Genomic DNA, 18188 nt, shown 5'->3' with positions numbered 1-18188 from the left:
ACCCGTTGAGATTGCCTAAAAACAGTAGTTAATTTGCCCCAGATTTTTACTGCGGTTGTGCAGATAAAAATCGCAAAGTATATCTGTGAAACATGAATTTCTATAACGTCCCCCTGGAAAACTAGTCCTGTCCAAATAGGGCTTATAACAGATGTGCTCATCTGATTTTCTAAACCCACACGGGATAATTACAGTATAAACAGTATCTCTACTTGTAATGTAGCACGGTTTATATACAGTCATACTAGCGGGCCCTATTATGGATGCTTACTGTATGATTTTGACAATTTTGTTTTCTCTGCACTATTTCAGGCTGACTTTGTTGGCATTATATGCCGCCGCCTTTCGCCTAAAAAGATCATCGAGAAGTGGGTTGACTTTGCTCGGTGAGTATGTCATTCCTCCTTCTGTTGGCCATCTGCCTTTCATCCTACTGTCTGTTTGCATATGTGAGTGCTTAAGACTCGAGGACTATTTTAAGAGCTTATTGAAAAGCTTTTTGTTCTGTTGTCAGTGCAGTCAGCTCCATTTACAGCAGCTTGTGTGTGTGTGTGCTCTGTTTGCCCAAGAAAAGGGTCAAAGCCTAGATCTCATTTGTGATTTACCAAGAGGAGTGTTAAAGGTCACTGTCAAACTACTGTCTAACATTTGCTGGTTGGGAGCAAAACACGCATTTACTTGTGCTACATGAGTTTAATGTGTCAACAGTCCAGGAATGATTTGCTGTGCATATAAACATTTCTTTAACAGTTTACTACAGTTATACATTTATAGCAGCATAATTTCAAGCTATTCATAGTTTTCATAGCAAAACCTCCATAGAACTGCAGCAGAAGCTTGTCAAATTTCCATCTTAAAACAAAAATATGTCAAGATGCACGTTTTGGGCATTTGTGATCCATATACAGCACCTGCTGCAGTATTTCAATCACTAAAAACAGCGGGATGTTTTTAAAACATTTAACGTGAAAAACGCACCAATAAGGATTCAATTAAGCAAAGTTTAACCCTAATCTAGGATTTGTTGATATGGGTTTTATTTTAAATCGAGTTGTTGCACCACATAATTTAAAACGGATTAATTACGCAGTAAAACTGTTAGAATTAAAGAGCTGATCAAGCAGCAGACAGCAGGGTGAACTGACGACAGGCTAAAGAATCCTTATTTGTGCAACCCACTCGTAGTTGTAAGTGCCTTAATGTACTAAAACAGTGATTTATTAAAAGATCAAATTCAGTTTACACCTTTTTGATTATGCATACTATATACAGGCAAGCAGATGAGCCAAGAAAATTAACGCTGCACGTTTTCTTTATGATTGGTTTCGATGGGAAAAATACGCTTAACGCGAAACATTTTGTTGCACTAATATTCTGTGTTCATCTGCTTTCCTGTACAAAGCATGCAACATCCGTCCTTCGGATGAGACGTTAAACCGAGGTCCTGACTCTCTGTGGTCATTAAAAATCCCAGGATGTCCTTCGATAAAGAGTAGGGGTGTAACCCCGGCATCCTGGCCAAATTTGCCCATTGGCCCATCTCCATCATGGCCTCCTAATCATCCCCATATACAGATTGGCTTCATCACTCTGTCTCCTCTCCACCAATCAGCTGGTGTGTGGTGGGCGTTCTGGCGCAATATGGCTGCCGTCGCATCATCCAGGTGGATGCTGCACATTGGTGGTGGTTGAGGAGATTCCCCCTTCTATATGTAAAGCGCTTTGAGTGCCTAGAAAAGCGCTATATAAATGTAACTAATTAAAATTAATTAATTAACATCAATAAAGGTGTATATTGAATTTGGTATCTTAATATCACTTTTACTCCATTAAAGGGTTAGTTCACCCAAAAATGAAAATTGTCATTAATTTCTGGCCGGATCTGCGTCATATTCTCGCGCATGCGTCATGGAGGCACACATGGAAGACGAACAAGTTGGATAAAGGTGTTATTTAGATTTTTTTTTTCGCACAAAAACTATTGTCGTCGCATCGTAAAATTATTGTAGAGCCACTGTGGTGAGATGGACTTTGTAACAACGTTTTAAGTGCCTTTTATGGATCTTGGAAGTGTGAATGTACTGAATGCCAATGGAGGCCTATCTGAAGCCTTTCTCAGCCATCAGCTTTCAACAAAAATATCTTCATTTGTGTTCCGAATATGAACGGAGGTCTTACGGGTGTCGAACGACATGAGGGTGAGTAATTAATGACAGAATTTTCATTTTTGGGTGAACTAACCCTTTAATACTGACTACAAACCTGGTAAAAATGACTGGCGGGCAATGGAGGAAAGCCTTGTTTTGCTCTCCAGGTGGGTGTTCCTATATGCGTGTGCCGTCACATGAAAACTATGAATTATTCCAAAATAGAAAATTACAAGATTTAAAAAATAAAATATGAATATATTTTTTCTGGTGCATGTAGATGCTGTATGAAATTGTAAAACTGGGCCAGAGAAATAATCCTTATTGTTGACATTCAAGCCTTGACAAAGTTTTCATAAAACAATTCAAACCGGAACTTGTTTTCATAATGTTGCCGCCCATGTCCTGAGGATTGCTTTGTGAAACAACTCACACACTTTCTCACTGATGTCTCATGTGTTGTAAATTCTGCCTTGTAAATCATCTCGTGGAAACTGATCTGAATGACCTCAGAAAACGAGAACAACAGTAGGACGTCGCCACAACTCTCTTTTGCTTCTATTGTAATTGGCTGAACAGATTTCATATGGATATGGATTGATACATTGATCAAATGACTAACGATACGATGTATCGATGCAACGTGTAAAATATATATAGCGGCGTCAACACGTGCATTCTCGAGCTCGACGGCCATTTCACACCGCAAGCACGAGCAGCGCATATTTTTTCCCAGCATGCATGTTGGGGGTTTCGGCATCAGGTCTCCGCTGACGCTCAAAGTAAAAGCACACTTTTGATGGACAAAATAAACATGATTTCACACAATGTGCTCAAAATGCACAGAATAAGCATGTCTAGAGTGTTTTAGCAAGAACTGGAGTATATCAGAAAAGAAAATGAAGAATAAAAAATATTTACCCTTTTAAACTTGTTTTTAATTATTCAGTTTGGGTGAAAGTATGGTGTATTATAAAAAACTAAAGTAAATTAACCAGAAAATGATATATACATTTTCTTTTACTTTATTATGTAATACACAGACAGGCTCTAGCACTAGCCAAATCAAAGTGAACTGTTAGAGTGAACTGTTAAACCTACCTGAAAAACCTGAAAAGCACTGATTATTTCATATGTCTTTGTTCTATTATGTTAATTTGTGCTGTTGCTTATAATTTGATTATCTCTGTAGAAAATATTCTTAGCATTCAGTCTTGCATGTCTGCATTTGCCCCAGACGGCGATGTACTAGTAGCAGCCAAAAAACAACAACAATTTGATTCGTTTTAACAGCATTTTAAAAAATATATATTATTCAACTGGAGTACCTAATTTTGGTTGTTTTCTCAAGAGGATTTGAACTAGATTTTACACGTTGCACATTTTAGCACAGAAGCCTGAAAGACTTTCTTCACTGTTGTCAGTGTCGTAAGCTGTCATCAGATTATTGCTCTTATGTGTGACTTGATGTTTTCCCATTATTTATTCTTCTTTATTATTAAAAAAAAAATTGGGGTACAGGATATGCCATTTTCAGAGAAATATTCATGTTACATATATTTTGGTTGAATTTGTGAGTTCATAAAATCCCTGAATCGTATCGCAGATTTTTTGAGGTATCGGCAGATATTGTATCGCTGGCTATGAGAATCGATATCATATTGTTCCGAGATGACCCATCCGATTTACACCCCTAGTTCTTAGCAGGGGGAGGGGGGGTTATTGCTGTTTTCATCAGAAATGTACAATAAATGCACAAAAAAAATAACATTACAATGTCCGGAAATCAATTTCAGTATAGCACTGAGTTTATTGACATAGAACTGATGTTTAATGGGATTAGTTTCATCCTTACATCTACTATAATAAAATGTGTTAGTCTCGAGAGTATTTAAATTAGTGAATAAATATGTAGATCTGCATTAACAATTTGTGTCCTAATTGACTGGTGGTGGAGCTTTTGTTAAGAGTGTCAGAGGTTCTGGGTTCTTGTCCGCCTGTTTATTATTATTTCTCATAAAAATACGTTCATCAGTGATTTGTATATCAGGAGCAGGGACACGTTTGTGTGCATTATGTTTTGTGAATTCATCGGAACAAATAGAGAGTCTCCGCAATAGTGTTAACCGAAAGATTGAAGCGCTCGCTACGAGCGCAAAGAGAACAATGTTGCCTTCCGGTAACAATGATAACCGTGGCAACGAGCACATCAAAAAAACACATTCCAACGCCAGATCACCTCTTATTTATCACAAACAAACCAACAAATTGCTAATCAACTGAAAATGTTTCTTTTGTATTAGGTACATCCATGTCACGAGTAGGGCTGTCAAAATTGCTCAAAAATGACGTTCGAATATTCCCTCTAAAAAAGCATGAATATTCGAACTATTCGAACATCTGGTTGCATTTTATGAATGACGCGCATTACGTCAATAACAGGACACATGAATACAAAGAGACATAACTACTTATATAGGTAGTCTATTTAAGTTTAAACATATTTGACAACCTACACAAAAACAAGTAAATCAACTAATGGCTAAAGACCGCAGACCTCACTCTCTCTCGCCCTCACCCTCTCTGCGCATAACGGTTTAAATGAACACACACATTTTGAGGCTGATCAAGAGTTTTGTGCAAGCAATTTAAGGTCGCGACTCTTGTCCCAAATATAGCAGGCTTCATTCAGTGATTGAAACAAATATTAATATAAGTTTAACAGCATATTATTGAACGCTCCGAGCGAGCTGTGCTGTGGTAAACATGGAACTTTTCGCGTCAAGTATAAACAAGTATAAACACCTCGTCCGTTTGGGGAGGAGCGCGCGCAGTCAGCAGAGGCTCGCGCAGCGGAGACAGGCCAAAGTACACAAGGCTTCAGGCGCGCTAGCGCCCACTCGCAAAGCAGACAGCCACACCTCTACTACCACGGGCGTTTTTTTTCCCCACATTTATTTATTTATTCGAATATTAATTTTCACCTTCGAAATTCGTTTTTTAAAAATTATTCGAATATATATTCGAATTTATAATATTCGTTGACAGCCCTAGTCACGAGACATTTTAAAAAGTGGTGGGGACAATATTGACCCTGGCAAAAAAAAGTGGTGGGACATGTCCCACCCCCAAATTACGCCTATGTCTCTGAGATTTTTGTCCTATAAATCGCTGTTGAAAAGAATCAGGTCACAATGCAGGCTGTGTTACAGTATGTGGTCACAGGTTTCATGCTCGCGCCCTTTAGGAATGTGCAGTTGCTGAAGCTTCAAGCGCCTGCACCTTCACCCTTATTTTACTTCACCGCTGTTTTCCAACCAATTGCTTCATCCCATTTCGTATATTATCCATCCTAAATAGTATTCGAAATGAGTGTGTGCCAAATTGTAGTATGTTGAAATTTGCATTCCAAGGACACTGGATGGTCTACTATTTCTGGTTAGAATTCAAAGTGCAGATCCACACACTCTAACGGCTAATGTTGCCCAAGACCCATTACGCATTAGACGAGGATTCGATTAGAACTACAAACACAAATAAAAAGTGTTACAAATAACTACAAACATAACAGAGGTTTGAGATATGCAAGTAGATGGGGTTTGACTGATGAAAAAATATTTTCTCAATGTTATCCACATTATATTTCATCTGCAACAACATTGTGATCGTTTATATAGATACGTTTGGTCATTAACTTTTAAATCCATCATTATGAAAACACATGAAGAGTTCTCCGCATGAAAGACCTGCGACCCTGAACACATGCAAAACACTGGCACACACCATGTGTTTTAAAAATATGTATACTCACACACAGATTGTAGCCTATATATTTACTCCAGAAACTAACTCTACGAACATGGAAAACTTTGATGGATTTTCTCCTTAGCTTAAAGGTTGAAAGGTCCATCTAATGCAACTTTGGACCAAGCAAAACATGATTATGTGTGGCTCCAACATGACATCATGATTTTGCGTAAACATACACGCCACTTTCTAAAGCCAAATGGCGTGTTATCTGTACGCATTTTGAGCTAGCGTGTATGTCTACGCCGTGTGATTCCGCGTGTATGTCTACGCCGCGTGATTCCGTGTGAATGTAAATGGATTTATAAACCTACTAAATTATGCTTTTTTGAAAATGTAAAAATGCAGAATGTTTCTTGTGATGGGCAGGTTTAGGGGCAGTGTGTGTGTGTTTATGTGTTTGTGTGTGTGTGTGTGTGTGTGAGATGGGTAGGTTTAGGGGTAGGAGCAGTGTAGGGGGATAGAATCAAACAGTGTTGATAAACACGCTAAAAAGAGATTATGCGTCTTGATAGCACGCCAAAATGGCATAGCGAATTGGCGTGTCATACACACGCTATTTCATGAGATCAGTCTGGTGGCTCAGCTTATGACATTGGGCATCAACCACATAACAATTGTGAATACTTTTTCATATATGGTCTAATTTCTTTGTATAACTGTTCTATCAAATAATGTATTTGACAGGACTTTCAACCAGACCATAAACTAATGAAGAATGGGAGCGCTGTGTTCTCAGGCTCTGGCGTTATCAGCTCCGTCAAAATAAAATTCCGCTGCACAGTCAAAATAAAAGTCACAACAACAACAAGCGTGGCTTACGTCACTTCAGAGTTCCTACTGGTGGTGTGAATGCAACCAGAAAAATGGCTCTAGGGAAACCCTAGGGGAACACCCTGGTGGCTAGCTCCTAGAACTACCCAAGCCCTATATGATGATGAAGTAGTATGTCCCAAAGCTTGCCTACTCCACTCAAAAGTATGTACGTTTTCATACATTTCTTACAAAAACAATACATATTTCAGGGCATAGTATAAGTTGGAGGATGGGGACACAGAGTATCTCTATATTCTCTTTCATATCTGTCCATTTGCAGGATGAAATGAGTTGATAGGCTAAGATTGGTTTCTCCTCATTTATACTAAACTCACTTTTGACATATTGGCACATTCTGGCCAATAATAGCTTGTTTAATGTGGCTTTCATGGAGGATTGAACTGAAATGCTTATCTACTTTCATTATCAATTAGTTGTTGCAGACAAAAACAAAAACCGCTCTCCTGGTGTAAGAGAGGTCAGGCTGCTCTGCTCCTGCTTGTCTCATGAGAGTCTCATGATTAACAGACGCTGCATCAGCAAAACTGCCCTGTTTCTTTTCTCAGAGGCACGATCAAAGCGTTCCCTCAAAGACCAGACTGAGCCCAGATTTTACTGGCTATAAATGAGACGCTCTCATTAATTAGTGTCAAATTATTTCTAAAATGGCTTTAAATGAAATAGCCGGCAATTCATTTAGTGTATCCACACCAGCACTTGCGTAACCTGTTGAGGCAGAACCAGTAGCCTGTTTCATTTTCTCTGTACAGTACCAACTGTTTGTAAACAACTGAATTTGTGTTTCATGATTCTGATCTAAAGGCACTGTTTCTGAACTCCCTGCAATGCCTTGATTGTAGTCTTGAGTTTTGTTCCGGGAATGAATGCATCTCAATATTCCTCATTCAAATAATACCCATCCAAGGCATGCGCAAAATTAAGGATTAGGGCCTGTTTGAGTCACGTTAGTGGTGTGTTTCCATAAGGGACACGACATTTCTGAAAGTCTCTGGTAGCGGTGGACCAATCATAACACATTGGTCCAGCCGACCAACCAGAGCAAATTGTATTTTATAAGGAGGGTCTTCATAGAGACCGGAACTAAACTGAGTGTAATGCTGCCTTCACGCGCTCTCGGAATTATTGTAAATACGAGTTTCCTAGGTAAAAATTGCACATGAACGCCCTCCCCTTTCGAGCGCAGCATTACTGACAGACTGAGAAGAGAGGTGCTGCATCAATGTCAAATATGTGGGGTTTTTTTTGTTTCAAGAAAAAGGGCATAATGGGTCCCCTTTAACAGTCTTCTATCAACCTAAGAGGTTGACTGAGAAAGCCAAGAGCAGAAAGCTGGAGACAAGTGATGATCTGTCCAAACTTTATTGGTAGTGTGTAAATGTCTTGCCTCTGTTCCCTGCAGACGGCTCTGTGAGCATCAGTATGGAAATTCTCCACGGGTTCGCATCAACGGCCATGTGGCGGCCCGCTTTCCCTTCATTCCACTGCCTCTGGACTACATCCTGCCTGAGCTGCTGAAAAACGCCATGAGGTAACATTCCTGTCACGTATAGGTCAATGACAACACACACGACACCCCTCCTGTTCTACTATGCTATCGTAACTATCTAATCCTGGTGTGACAGTCAGATTTGCTGTTGGTGCAGTTGCATTATTTGGACTGTAGTGAGTGTTGTCTTAGCAGCCACTCGTATAGACAGACAACATATACAGTAGATACAACTCGTATAAAACCATTACTACTATAATGCAGTGAAATCTGTTGCTGCATGAACTATGACCCAAATATATGTGTGAGCAATTTTGCCTGTCTGTCAGCGCATGAAGGAGTTATTGTATTGTGACCTTGTTTTAACACCATAGCCTTTGGTGAAACGCCAGGAAAAACAAGTCATTTACATTTCAGGCATGTTATGCAAGAAGCCTGGAATTTGAAACCTTTTCTTGGTTGTACTGATTTGTTGGACGCTTGCCGTTCAGTCTGGCGCAGTTATGGCAAGCACGGCTCATTGAGACCCAACCGTCAGGCTGACTGAAGTTATGCAATAATTTAAATGAAAAAAGAGAAATCTAAGGCACTTAAGTGATATAGAAGTCTTTATTATACAAGGCTTATAATATCTTCAAATATTAAGGGATTTATCTAACAATATAATTTGGCAAAAAAAGGCAAACTAAAGCTACAGGTTTTATTTTAGTATGTACAAAAAAATGCAACAACAAAAAAAAAGCTCACAGGAAATAACATACATTGACAAAAACATAATCAGTTATTAATGTTTCTTTGTCTCTCTCTTGTTTTTGCATATGTGGCCAAAAAGTACATAATTTGGGATGTTTCATTGCGTTCAAATCCAGCAATTGACTCCAAGCACAACTATGCAATATGCTTACAAAATATTTAACAAATTTGTAATATTTGAATAAAGGGTGAAGATGTAAATTCTCCTAGGCTGGACATCACTTTTGGCCACTACTGTGATTTATACTAGGATAATAATTCTAAAAGATATCGCATGAAGAAAGTTAAGGTTTTTTTGAAAGGGTTTGTATAATAAATTAATTTTGAAGTGGCTTGACCGGTAATTATTGATTGGTTATTTTGCTGATGCTATGCTTTCAGACCTTTTTAAACTAGACAAGAATCAATATACCTATTGCTCATATTTTCACATGCTGAATAATAAATAACTGGTGAAATTGTCCCATAGATGCCATTACCACATAACAGTGCCCTAGCAACAACCCAGGATACCCTAGTAACCATATAGCAATGCACTAAAATCCACCAACAACACCCTACCTTTGTGACATTGAGGTCTGCATGTGCAAACAACACAAATTCAAGCTGAATTTCCGGTTATCTTAGCACAGAACCCCCCCCCTCCTCTCTCTCTCTTTGGATATTTTGCAGTCTTAGCAACGTTCGTATAAGGTCACCCATCTGTTGTTAATGGTGTTGCTGACACTGGTTGCCTGCCAAGTTCAGTCCAAGTTCAATGGTACGATACAGGTTTTCTATGATGGTGGCAAGCGATCCAAACAAGCCTCTCAAAATAATGCAGTCTGCTGAAACCAACCTGTATATTATCTCCATACCTGCATGATAATCAATGTGGAGCAGTCTGGAGGTCTGTAGTTATTATTCCTTTTTTTTATTTTTATAATTTAACAAATAAGGTAGTAGGGGTTGCACAGACTAGTCGACTTTAATGCTCTGCCATGACGCTTTAAGCTTGACGTCAACTACTCCCTGATCATGGCCTATAGAGGGCGCAACAGGATAAAAAAAAATGAAATCTACTTTTATGCTCCGTTTCCATCAGTTAAAATTACAAATAAATGCATACTCTGAGAGAGCTCTACAAGATATGTTTAATTATAGCATTTGGCATTGGTTGAATGCATGTTTTAAACCGTTTATTGTACACGGATTTAATCGCCATTCTAAACTAATGCACTGCTGCATTGTAACACACACACACACACCGAGACAGTTGCTTGCATATCACGCGCAGAAATGTATTGTCTGTCAACACTGTTTGTTTTTTTATTTATCAATAAAATAGCTTAGAAACTGAAAAGTTCTCGCATTTCTTAGTAACTAAAACCCACAGCTTCTCTATTAGTAGAAAGATTCTGCCAGGTAGAATTAATTCACATGCAATCGCTCTCACTAATGCATTTACATAAATGTAATCTTTACTATGTTATTTTATCTGTATTTGATTTAGAATAAGCAGAAATCTGTGAGGAATATAAGGACCCAGGACTGATAAAAATAAGCTGATGTTGGAGCAATTGCCTTGTGGGCAGCGCTGTGTCATATCTGCCATAGCTGTGCACAAGACAACCCACATTAGAGTCTCAGCTCGAGGTTCAGACATCAGTGACTAGTCGGCTTGACTAGGGCTGTACGATTAATCGAAAAATAACCGAAACCGACATTCAGAACCACTAACCGACGTATTTTTCCCATGTCGGTTATTTCGGTTTTCACGTGACTCCGCCCCGTCAGTCACATCAAGTGCAGTTTTCTGGCACACAGAGATGCAGGAGCAGTTATCTGTGCTTATAGATGCGCAGAATCACTATAGTAGCTGCATGTTTTACACAGTTTATACAGGTCAGTTAATTGCTGTTCTTATAGCCTATACGCGCTGCCACCGACACACACACACACACACACAGACGGCACGCGCAAGCCCCGAAGCTGCTTTCACTTTCGTGCTCATAAAGTTTGTCAAGGACATGCGTTTAAGGCTTGCCAGTTTCAACATTTAAAGCGATTGTGCACTAGTCAAAAACAACAATATGTATCCGTTCAGTGCTCAGCTTCTTTCTGGGACACAGAGAGCCGAGCCATGTCTCTGACAACACGCGCGCCCCCTGAAGGCAGATCTTTCACCTGCGTCACGTGAAGATCGCGCGCAGAGGAGCAGCAGAAACGCAGTGTAAACGCTGTCCTGTGACTAAAGTAAAGTCACTAAAGTAGCTTAGAAACTCAACCGTTATAGACATACATTTTAATACCTTTGCAGTAAGTACACACCACAGCTTAATAATGAATAGAGACGGTATGAGTAATTCACACACACACACACACACACACACACACACACACACACACACACACACACACACACACACACACACACACACACACACACACCATCACTCTCTCATTGATGCATTCAGATAAATGTAATGTAGGCCTACTGTGTTCATTTATCTGTATCTGATGTACAACAAACAGAAATCTGCCCTATAGACAATAACTGCTGAAAGTGAACCGTTTCCTTCAAGTATACCACCTTTTAATAGTAGAAAATATTTACAGTACAAACCTTATCAGGAACTTACTCAAAAACCTTATGAGGGCAAAAAAAAAAAAAAAGCAAAATAATCGTTCATTAATCGTAATCGAGGTCAGATGTTCAATTAATCGAGGTTTTTATTTTTGGTCAAATCGTTACAGCCCTAGGCTTGACTTTAATCACATAAGTGTTGACTTAAAGGTAGAAACCTTAAATCAGAAACAGCCTCACATTGTTGTTGTTTTTAAAGGAATGTTCCCAATTCAATACAAGTTAAGCTCTATCAACCGCATCTGACATGTCATTGCTTAAGGGGAAAAATAATCCTGACTCGTTCTTCTGCTTTTAAAATGGAAAAAAAAAGTTTGCCTTTCATTTTCTTAAAAAGAAGTCTAGTACAGAGAAAAACATTGCATTGGGATGCACATTAAAATGCAAACCATTTTTTATTTTGTTTATTAATCTTGTCTGTGCAAGTTATAGCCAGTATTTAAGGTATCAAGACTATGTAAAGCACTAAACTCTTGACTTTCACACAATACGATCAAGGGTGGAACGGACTGTTCAAATGGAATAATGAGAAATTCATTGCCTAGTACAGTAAGAATTTTACAGTATTGTACTTTTTTGTATGGAAGAATTAATGTTTTTCTTTAACCATAAATATGAGTAGCTCTGCTTTTATGCCTTAGCCCAGTGACCATTGTAAGTGCAGTACTGTAAATTTGATTTGTGCTTCTTTTTACAAATTGAGAGACATGTTCTCATGGTTCTTTACACTTGGATCAGACTTCTCCGCTCATTAGAGAACGGCATGTTCCTGGCAGAAGGGCACAGTTGGTTTACAACAGTACAGTTCCCCCTACTGAGAGCAACCCAAGATACACATCACATTTCCTCATTCATTTGATTTCTGGGCATAACTTTATATTAAAATGGGTAGGGACAGTGGCAACTGAACTTTTGATTGGTGAAAATTTGTGACATCAAAACATTGCAACATTGTTTTGAATATCAATTAGGTTATATTCAATTCAAACGTGAAAACTCTCGAAATAGTATGTTATTGAATATGGCAATGTTAATATATTTTGTTTTGGCGGACTAGATCTGCTATGCTGGTGCTGTTGATTATTGCTGCTGCAGAGCAAGTGTGGACTTGTTAATGCTAATAGATACACAGACACACTGCTGTGAGCATGTAAGATATGCTGCTGCTGCTGCTGCTGCATGAATAGATAAATCCTGTAGCAGTTTGAGGTGGAGGGTGTCAGGACTAGCCTACAGCAAACAATGAATCAGACTGATCAGCAGAGGCCAATCGGCTTGCGCCATGCGATAATGATGTGATTGCTTGGAGACTGCATGTAAAGGACCTATTAGCCTGCACCCTCTAAAGTTTCATGACTGAACTAGATGTACACTATATTGCCAAAGGTTTTGGGATGCCTGCCTTTACATGCACATAAACTTTAATGACATCCCATTCTTAATCCGTAGGTTTTAATGTGGAGTTGGCCCAACCTTTGCAGCTGTAACACCTTCAACTCTTCTGGGAAAGCTTTCCACAAGGTTTAGGAGTGTGTTTATGGGACATTTTTGACCATTCTTCTAGAAGCGCATTTGTGAGGCCAGGCACTGATGTTGGACGAGAAGGCTTGGGTCACAGTCTCCGCTCTAATTCATCCCAAAGGTGTTCTATCGGGTTGAGGTCAGGACTCTGTGCAGGCCAGTCAAGTTCCTCCACACCAAACTCGCTCATCCATGTCTTTATGGACCTTGCTTTGTGCACTGGTGCGCAGTCATGTTGGAACAGGAAGGGGCCATCCCCAAACTGTTCCCACAAAGTTGGGAGCATGAAATTGTCCAAAATGTCTTGGTATGCTGAAGCATTAAGAGTTCCTTTCACTGGAACTAAGAGGCCAAGCCCAACCCCTGAAAAACAACCACCCCAAAATTTACACTTGGCACAATGCAATCAGGCAAGTACCATTCTCCTGGTAACCACCAAACCCAGACTTGCCAGACAGAGAAGCGTGATTGGTCACTCCAGAGAACACGTCTCCAGTGTCCAGTGGTGGCATGCTTTACACCACTGCATCTGACACTTTGCATTGCACTTGGTGATGTAAGTCTTGGATGCAGCTGCTCGGCCATGGAAACATATTCCATGAAGCTCTCTATGCACTGTTCTCAAGCTCATCTGAAGGCCACACAAAGTTTGGAGGTCTGTAGCCATTGACTCTGCAGAAAGACTTACCCCGCTCTGTGATTTTGCATGGCCTACCACTTCGTGGCTGAGTTGCTGTTGTTCCCAATTGCTTCCACTTTGTTTACAGTTGACTATAGAATATTTAGTAGTGAAGAAATTTCACGAATGGACTTATTGCACAGATGGCAACTAGTAATGGGCGATATAAACAATATGCAATATAAACGATACAAAATAGGCCTACGATAGAGAATTCTAATTCTATTGCAATTATCGCGATAATGCATGTTGATGACGCAATCTACCCATGAAATTTAGAGCCACGAGCTGCAACGCATCATCGTATTCGTCATCTTGAGTAAACCTAGCTGAAAGCGAAACGGAGGAGCTGGTGAAAAAGACTGGCGCAACATCCATTATTTGGACTTCGGATTTAAGCCGTCAGTCGAGCAGCAGCAAACTATACTCTGTGGAGTGTGAATAATTGCAAAATACTATTTAAAAACTCCTGCATGTTCTGCGTCTCTGTGTGAATGACGAGCGCAGATGCGTGGGCGCGCGCACACACGTGGGATGCTTGCTGTCTTTTTAGTCTCACGAACGCATAAACCGTCACTTCATGAGAATTTACCGTTTCATTTGAGAAAACTGTCATATCATGAAATGAACACAGACACTCAAAGGTCTTCACGGCAACCCGTCAAAATAAAAGTTTGTATTAACGCGAAGAAATTGACAGAATATATTAGGCTACTGTTGTAGCCTATAGTAGATTTAGCTACGTCTCTATATAATATCTCTACTAATAATAATAATAATTATGCCTAGATGGTTGCTTATTTTTCACTTGATCTTTTTTATAAACAATGTTTACTTTTAAACAGCATACAGCCTTTAAATGTTAATGTATTATTTGCTTATAATGATTATCATCATAAATAATAAACTTTATTGAATTAAAACAATTAAAAAAATTTAAATAGTTAAATTAAAAAAATACAAAAGGTTTGGCTTTCCTTAGGGTCTATGTAACCTGTTCTGAAATGGTTCTATTATAATTTATATATCGTGATATATATCATTATTGCAAGAGGCTGCAATGTATATCGCAATATGGATTTTACGCCATATCGCCCATCCCTAGTGGCAACCTATTACGGTACCTTGCTTGAATTCATTGAGCTCTTGAGAGCGACCCATTCTTTCATAAATGTTTGTATTCATGCCTAGGTGCTTGATTTATTTTTATTTGTATAATCTTTTACTCTTTGGTTAAATAGGCTGTGATGTACTGATCACGTCTGTAGTAGAGTTACTATAGATGATTATGAATAAGTAAACCACAATTTCAATAGCACATTGAGTGGCTATAAATCTAAGTTGTCATTACACAGTGATTTGAGGGTGCAGTCATTCTTGTTGACCAATGAAAATGTCTCCGTCTTTCTGTGTCAGTAGAAGTACATCAGCAGCAGTTTCACAATTTCAGTCAACTATTGTTGGGTTAAAAGAGAGCTTTTATACAGTATATATTTCAGGCCACTACTGATTTGTTCTTATCATATGCTCATGTTATAATCAGATGCTTAAATGAGATCACTCATGAAAGGTCTCTTTTTGTTCCTCAGGGCCACCATGGAGAGTCACTTGGACACTCCGTACAATGTGCCTGATGTGGTGGTCACAATCGCCAACAATGACACTGACTTTATCATAAGGTGAGTCTGTAAACCGATTTTAATGCCATAATGCTATTGAACCACGTCTAGGAACCTGCACAATAATACATCAATGTATGATGTTGCATACGAGTTCGCAACACAAGTTCTAAATAATAAAAAAAACATGTTTCAAACTGACCGTTCACACTAAAACATGCATTTAAGAATCAAATTGAATCTGATTTCAAAAGAATAAAAAATTTTCCGAAAAGAAAAGGCTTTTTTTTGTTTGGAGTACAAAATGAAAGGGAACTGAGTCAGATGTGCCGAAACTATCTTGGCTGTCTGAACAAAGCCAATACATGAACAGGATTTTAGGTGCGGTTGGTCTGCTTTAAACTCCGAAGAATGGAATTAATGCCTTTTCCTCGAAATGCTGAATAATTTGTTGAAGCATTAGCATCTATAGTGAAGCATATAGTTATCAGATGTTTGCACAGAGACCTCATCGTGCGGAGTGCTGCCTTTATAACCATGTCCATTATCCCGCTGTGCACACTCAGCAGTGCAGTTAAAACCTCTGTCGACACTGTGCAAATTTACCCATGGACAATGTTTATTTTACCATAAACTAGTTGGCTTATTGAAAGCATGAACCTCAAATGCTCCGCACTGGCTGTTTTTCAGTGGCTTTTGGTGGACGTCTGAAAGGAGGAAGCAAAGTCCTCTCTGTTTCTGGGTTTTTGGTCCAATGTAAATCCATGCACCATTTGATGTGTACACAGTTTTTAGAAAGTTAAAGGCTTATGAAACATGATAATTTACCTTATGCCGGGTTCAGACTAGTGATCGACCGATATAGATTTTTTTTAGTACCGATAATGTTAGTTTTTATGTGCCCGATAACGATATTTATTTACTGTTATTCTTCTGTTTTTGACACTATCACAACACCACTGAACTGAACAAATAATTTTATTTATAACAATCACTCCCTCTTTGCATAGAAAACAAAACAAATCTTATTTATACACCAATAAATAGAGGGGTCTGAAAGTGCAAAAAAAAAAAAAAGTGCACTGGTATTTTTTGTTGTTTTAGATTTTGACCCCATACTCACATTCATTTGGCTTTCTTTGCAAACTGTCAGCCATGGCAATGACTGAGTGAAGTAAGTCCATACTTCACTTTGGTTTTTCCTCCTTTCAGTCATCTTAAAAAAGTGTTGAAAATTAGTAGTCTTTCATGTTAATTTGAATCTTCATGTTACAAAAATAATTGTATTTATATAAAGCATCAGCAGCAACACTAATGTTAACAATAAGCTAAATAAATGTAGAATGTGTAATGTTTTCAAATGGAGAAAATTAATTAAAGACAGGAGTCATATCAACTTTGCAGAAATGTAATACTTAATTTTAAACTACAGTTTTAGTAGATTTTTAAACCGGTTAATAGGTTAAAGAGTGAAGAATAGCCTAATTCGCTGGATAATGTTAAATAACTGAATAATATTCTCTGGAATATTGGAATATAACAAACAAAACATCGTATTTTATTGCATTTCTCAAATGGTATGTTAAGTTATATCAGAATTATTAAATATTTTTGTTGTTCTAGATTATGAAATATCTGCTGACAAACTGATGTTTATCTATGCATTTACACAACTACTCAAACGATAATAAATAATTAATATCCATAGAGTTGGTTAGCCTACTTCGATGTTTATTAGCGAATCAATGGTTAAGTAAATGTTTATATAATTAATTACGGTGTTTTAAACTAGTGAATCTTGTTAAAGTTATATGCGGTGGCCGTGGAGCATTTCCTGAGCATCAACCCGCTGCGTGAACAGCAAAATACAGACGACTTCACGAGACTAATGATGAGCATAGACAACAGAGAGAGAATTAAATTCAGCGCTTTTATTTACAACATGTGCTCATTCATGGCTGTATTATTTCATTCATGCAAAGTTGCATCTGTATTTGGACAGGACTTGACAGATTATTTTACGTGACTCGGTGAGCTTGTCTCTAAGAGAGATGAGCTCACGGAGGCATGTAAAATAATCCGTCAAATCCTGAATAAACTAGCTAGATTTCAGGCATTTATGTAACATCTAATTTGTGTATTAATGACTTGTGTTAAATAAAGTTTACTAATTACAGCAAAGCAGGCAAGTATACTTTACCTGTGCACGCCGTTGTCTCGTCTCCCCACGTCTCGCCTCAGATGCGCTGTAATGGCGATCCTGCACACAATTCTCAAAATGCCCACAAGATGGCGCCGTTTATCTGTAAATCCGATATTACAAAACCGATATCCGATTATGGTAAAATGCTTAAATATCAGGGAAAATAACGGTAAATCGATATATCGGTCGATCACTAGTTCAGACTACATATCAGCACGGTTTTGGCACGATCCAAAAGGGATAATTTGAGGAATGAGGAAAGAACAAAACACTGTCTGACAATCTGACAAAAAAGGCAAAAAACAGCTACAGGTTTTATTTTACTATGCAAAAAAATGCATAGAAAAAAACTAAAATCACACTGTAAAAAGCATACGTTGACCACAACAAAATCCGTTATTAATATTTCGTTGGTTGTCTTGGTTTTTGCATGTGTTCATAATTTCTTGTATGACGGCATGTTTTATTGCGTTATCATAAACTAAAGGGATAGTTCACCCTAAAGTCATC

The 18188-nt window shown here is 38.4% G+C and overlaps 1 protein-coding gene across 1 annotated transcript in view; it reads left to right on the top strand.

The window, feature by feature from the left end:
• Positions 1 to 18188, top strand: part of bckdk (branched chain ketoacid dehydrogenase kinase) — a 44791-nt gene that overhangs the window by 17747 nt on the left and 8856 nt on the right. The window contains exons 7-9 of the mRNA XM_079815978.1: positions 313 to 386; positions 8191 to 8319; positions 15446 to 15535. Of these exons, the coding sequence (XP_079672104.1) occupies positions 313 to 386; positions 8191 to 8319; positions 15446 to 15535 (293 nt within the window). The remainder of the gene's footprint in view (positions 1 to 312; positions 387 to 8190; positions 8320 to 15445; positions 15536 to 18188) is intronic.

Source organism: Gobio gobio (assembly GCF_949357685.1).
Source record: "Gobio gobio genome assembly, chromosome: 4".
NCBI classification, from domain to species: Eukaryota; Metazoa; Chordata; class Actinopteri; order Cypriniformes; family Gobionidae; genus Gobio; species Gobio gobio.
Note: the sequence above shows the minus strand (reverse complement) of the source record. Positions and strands in the feature narration are given on the sequence as shown.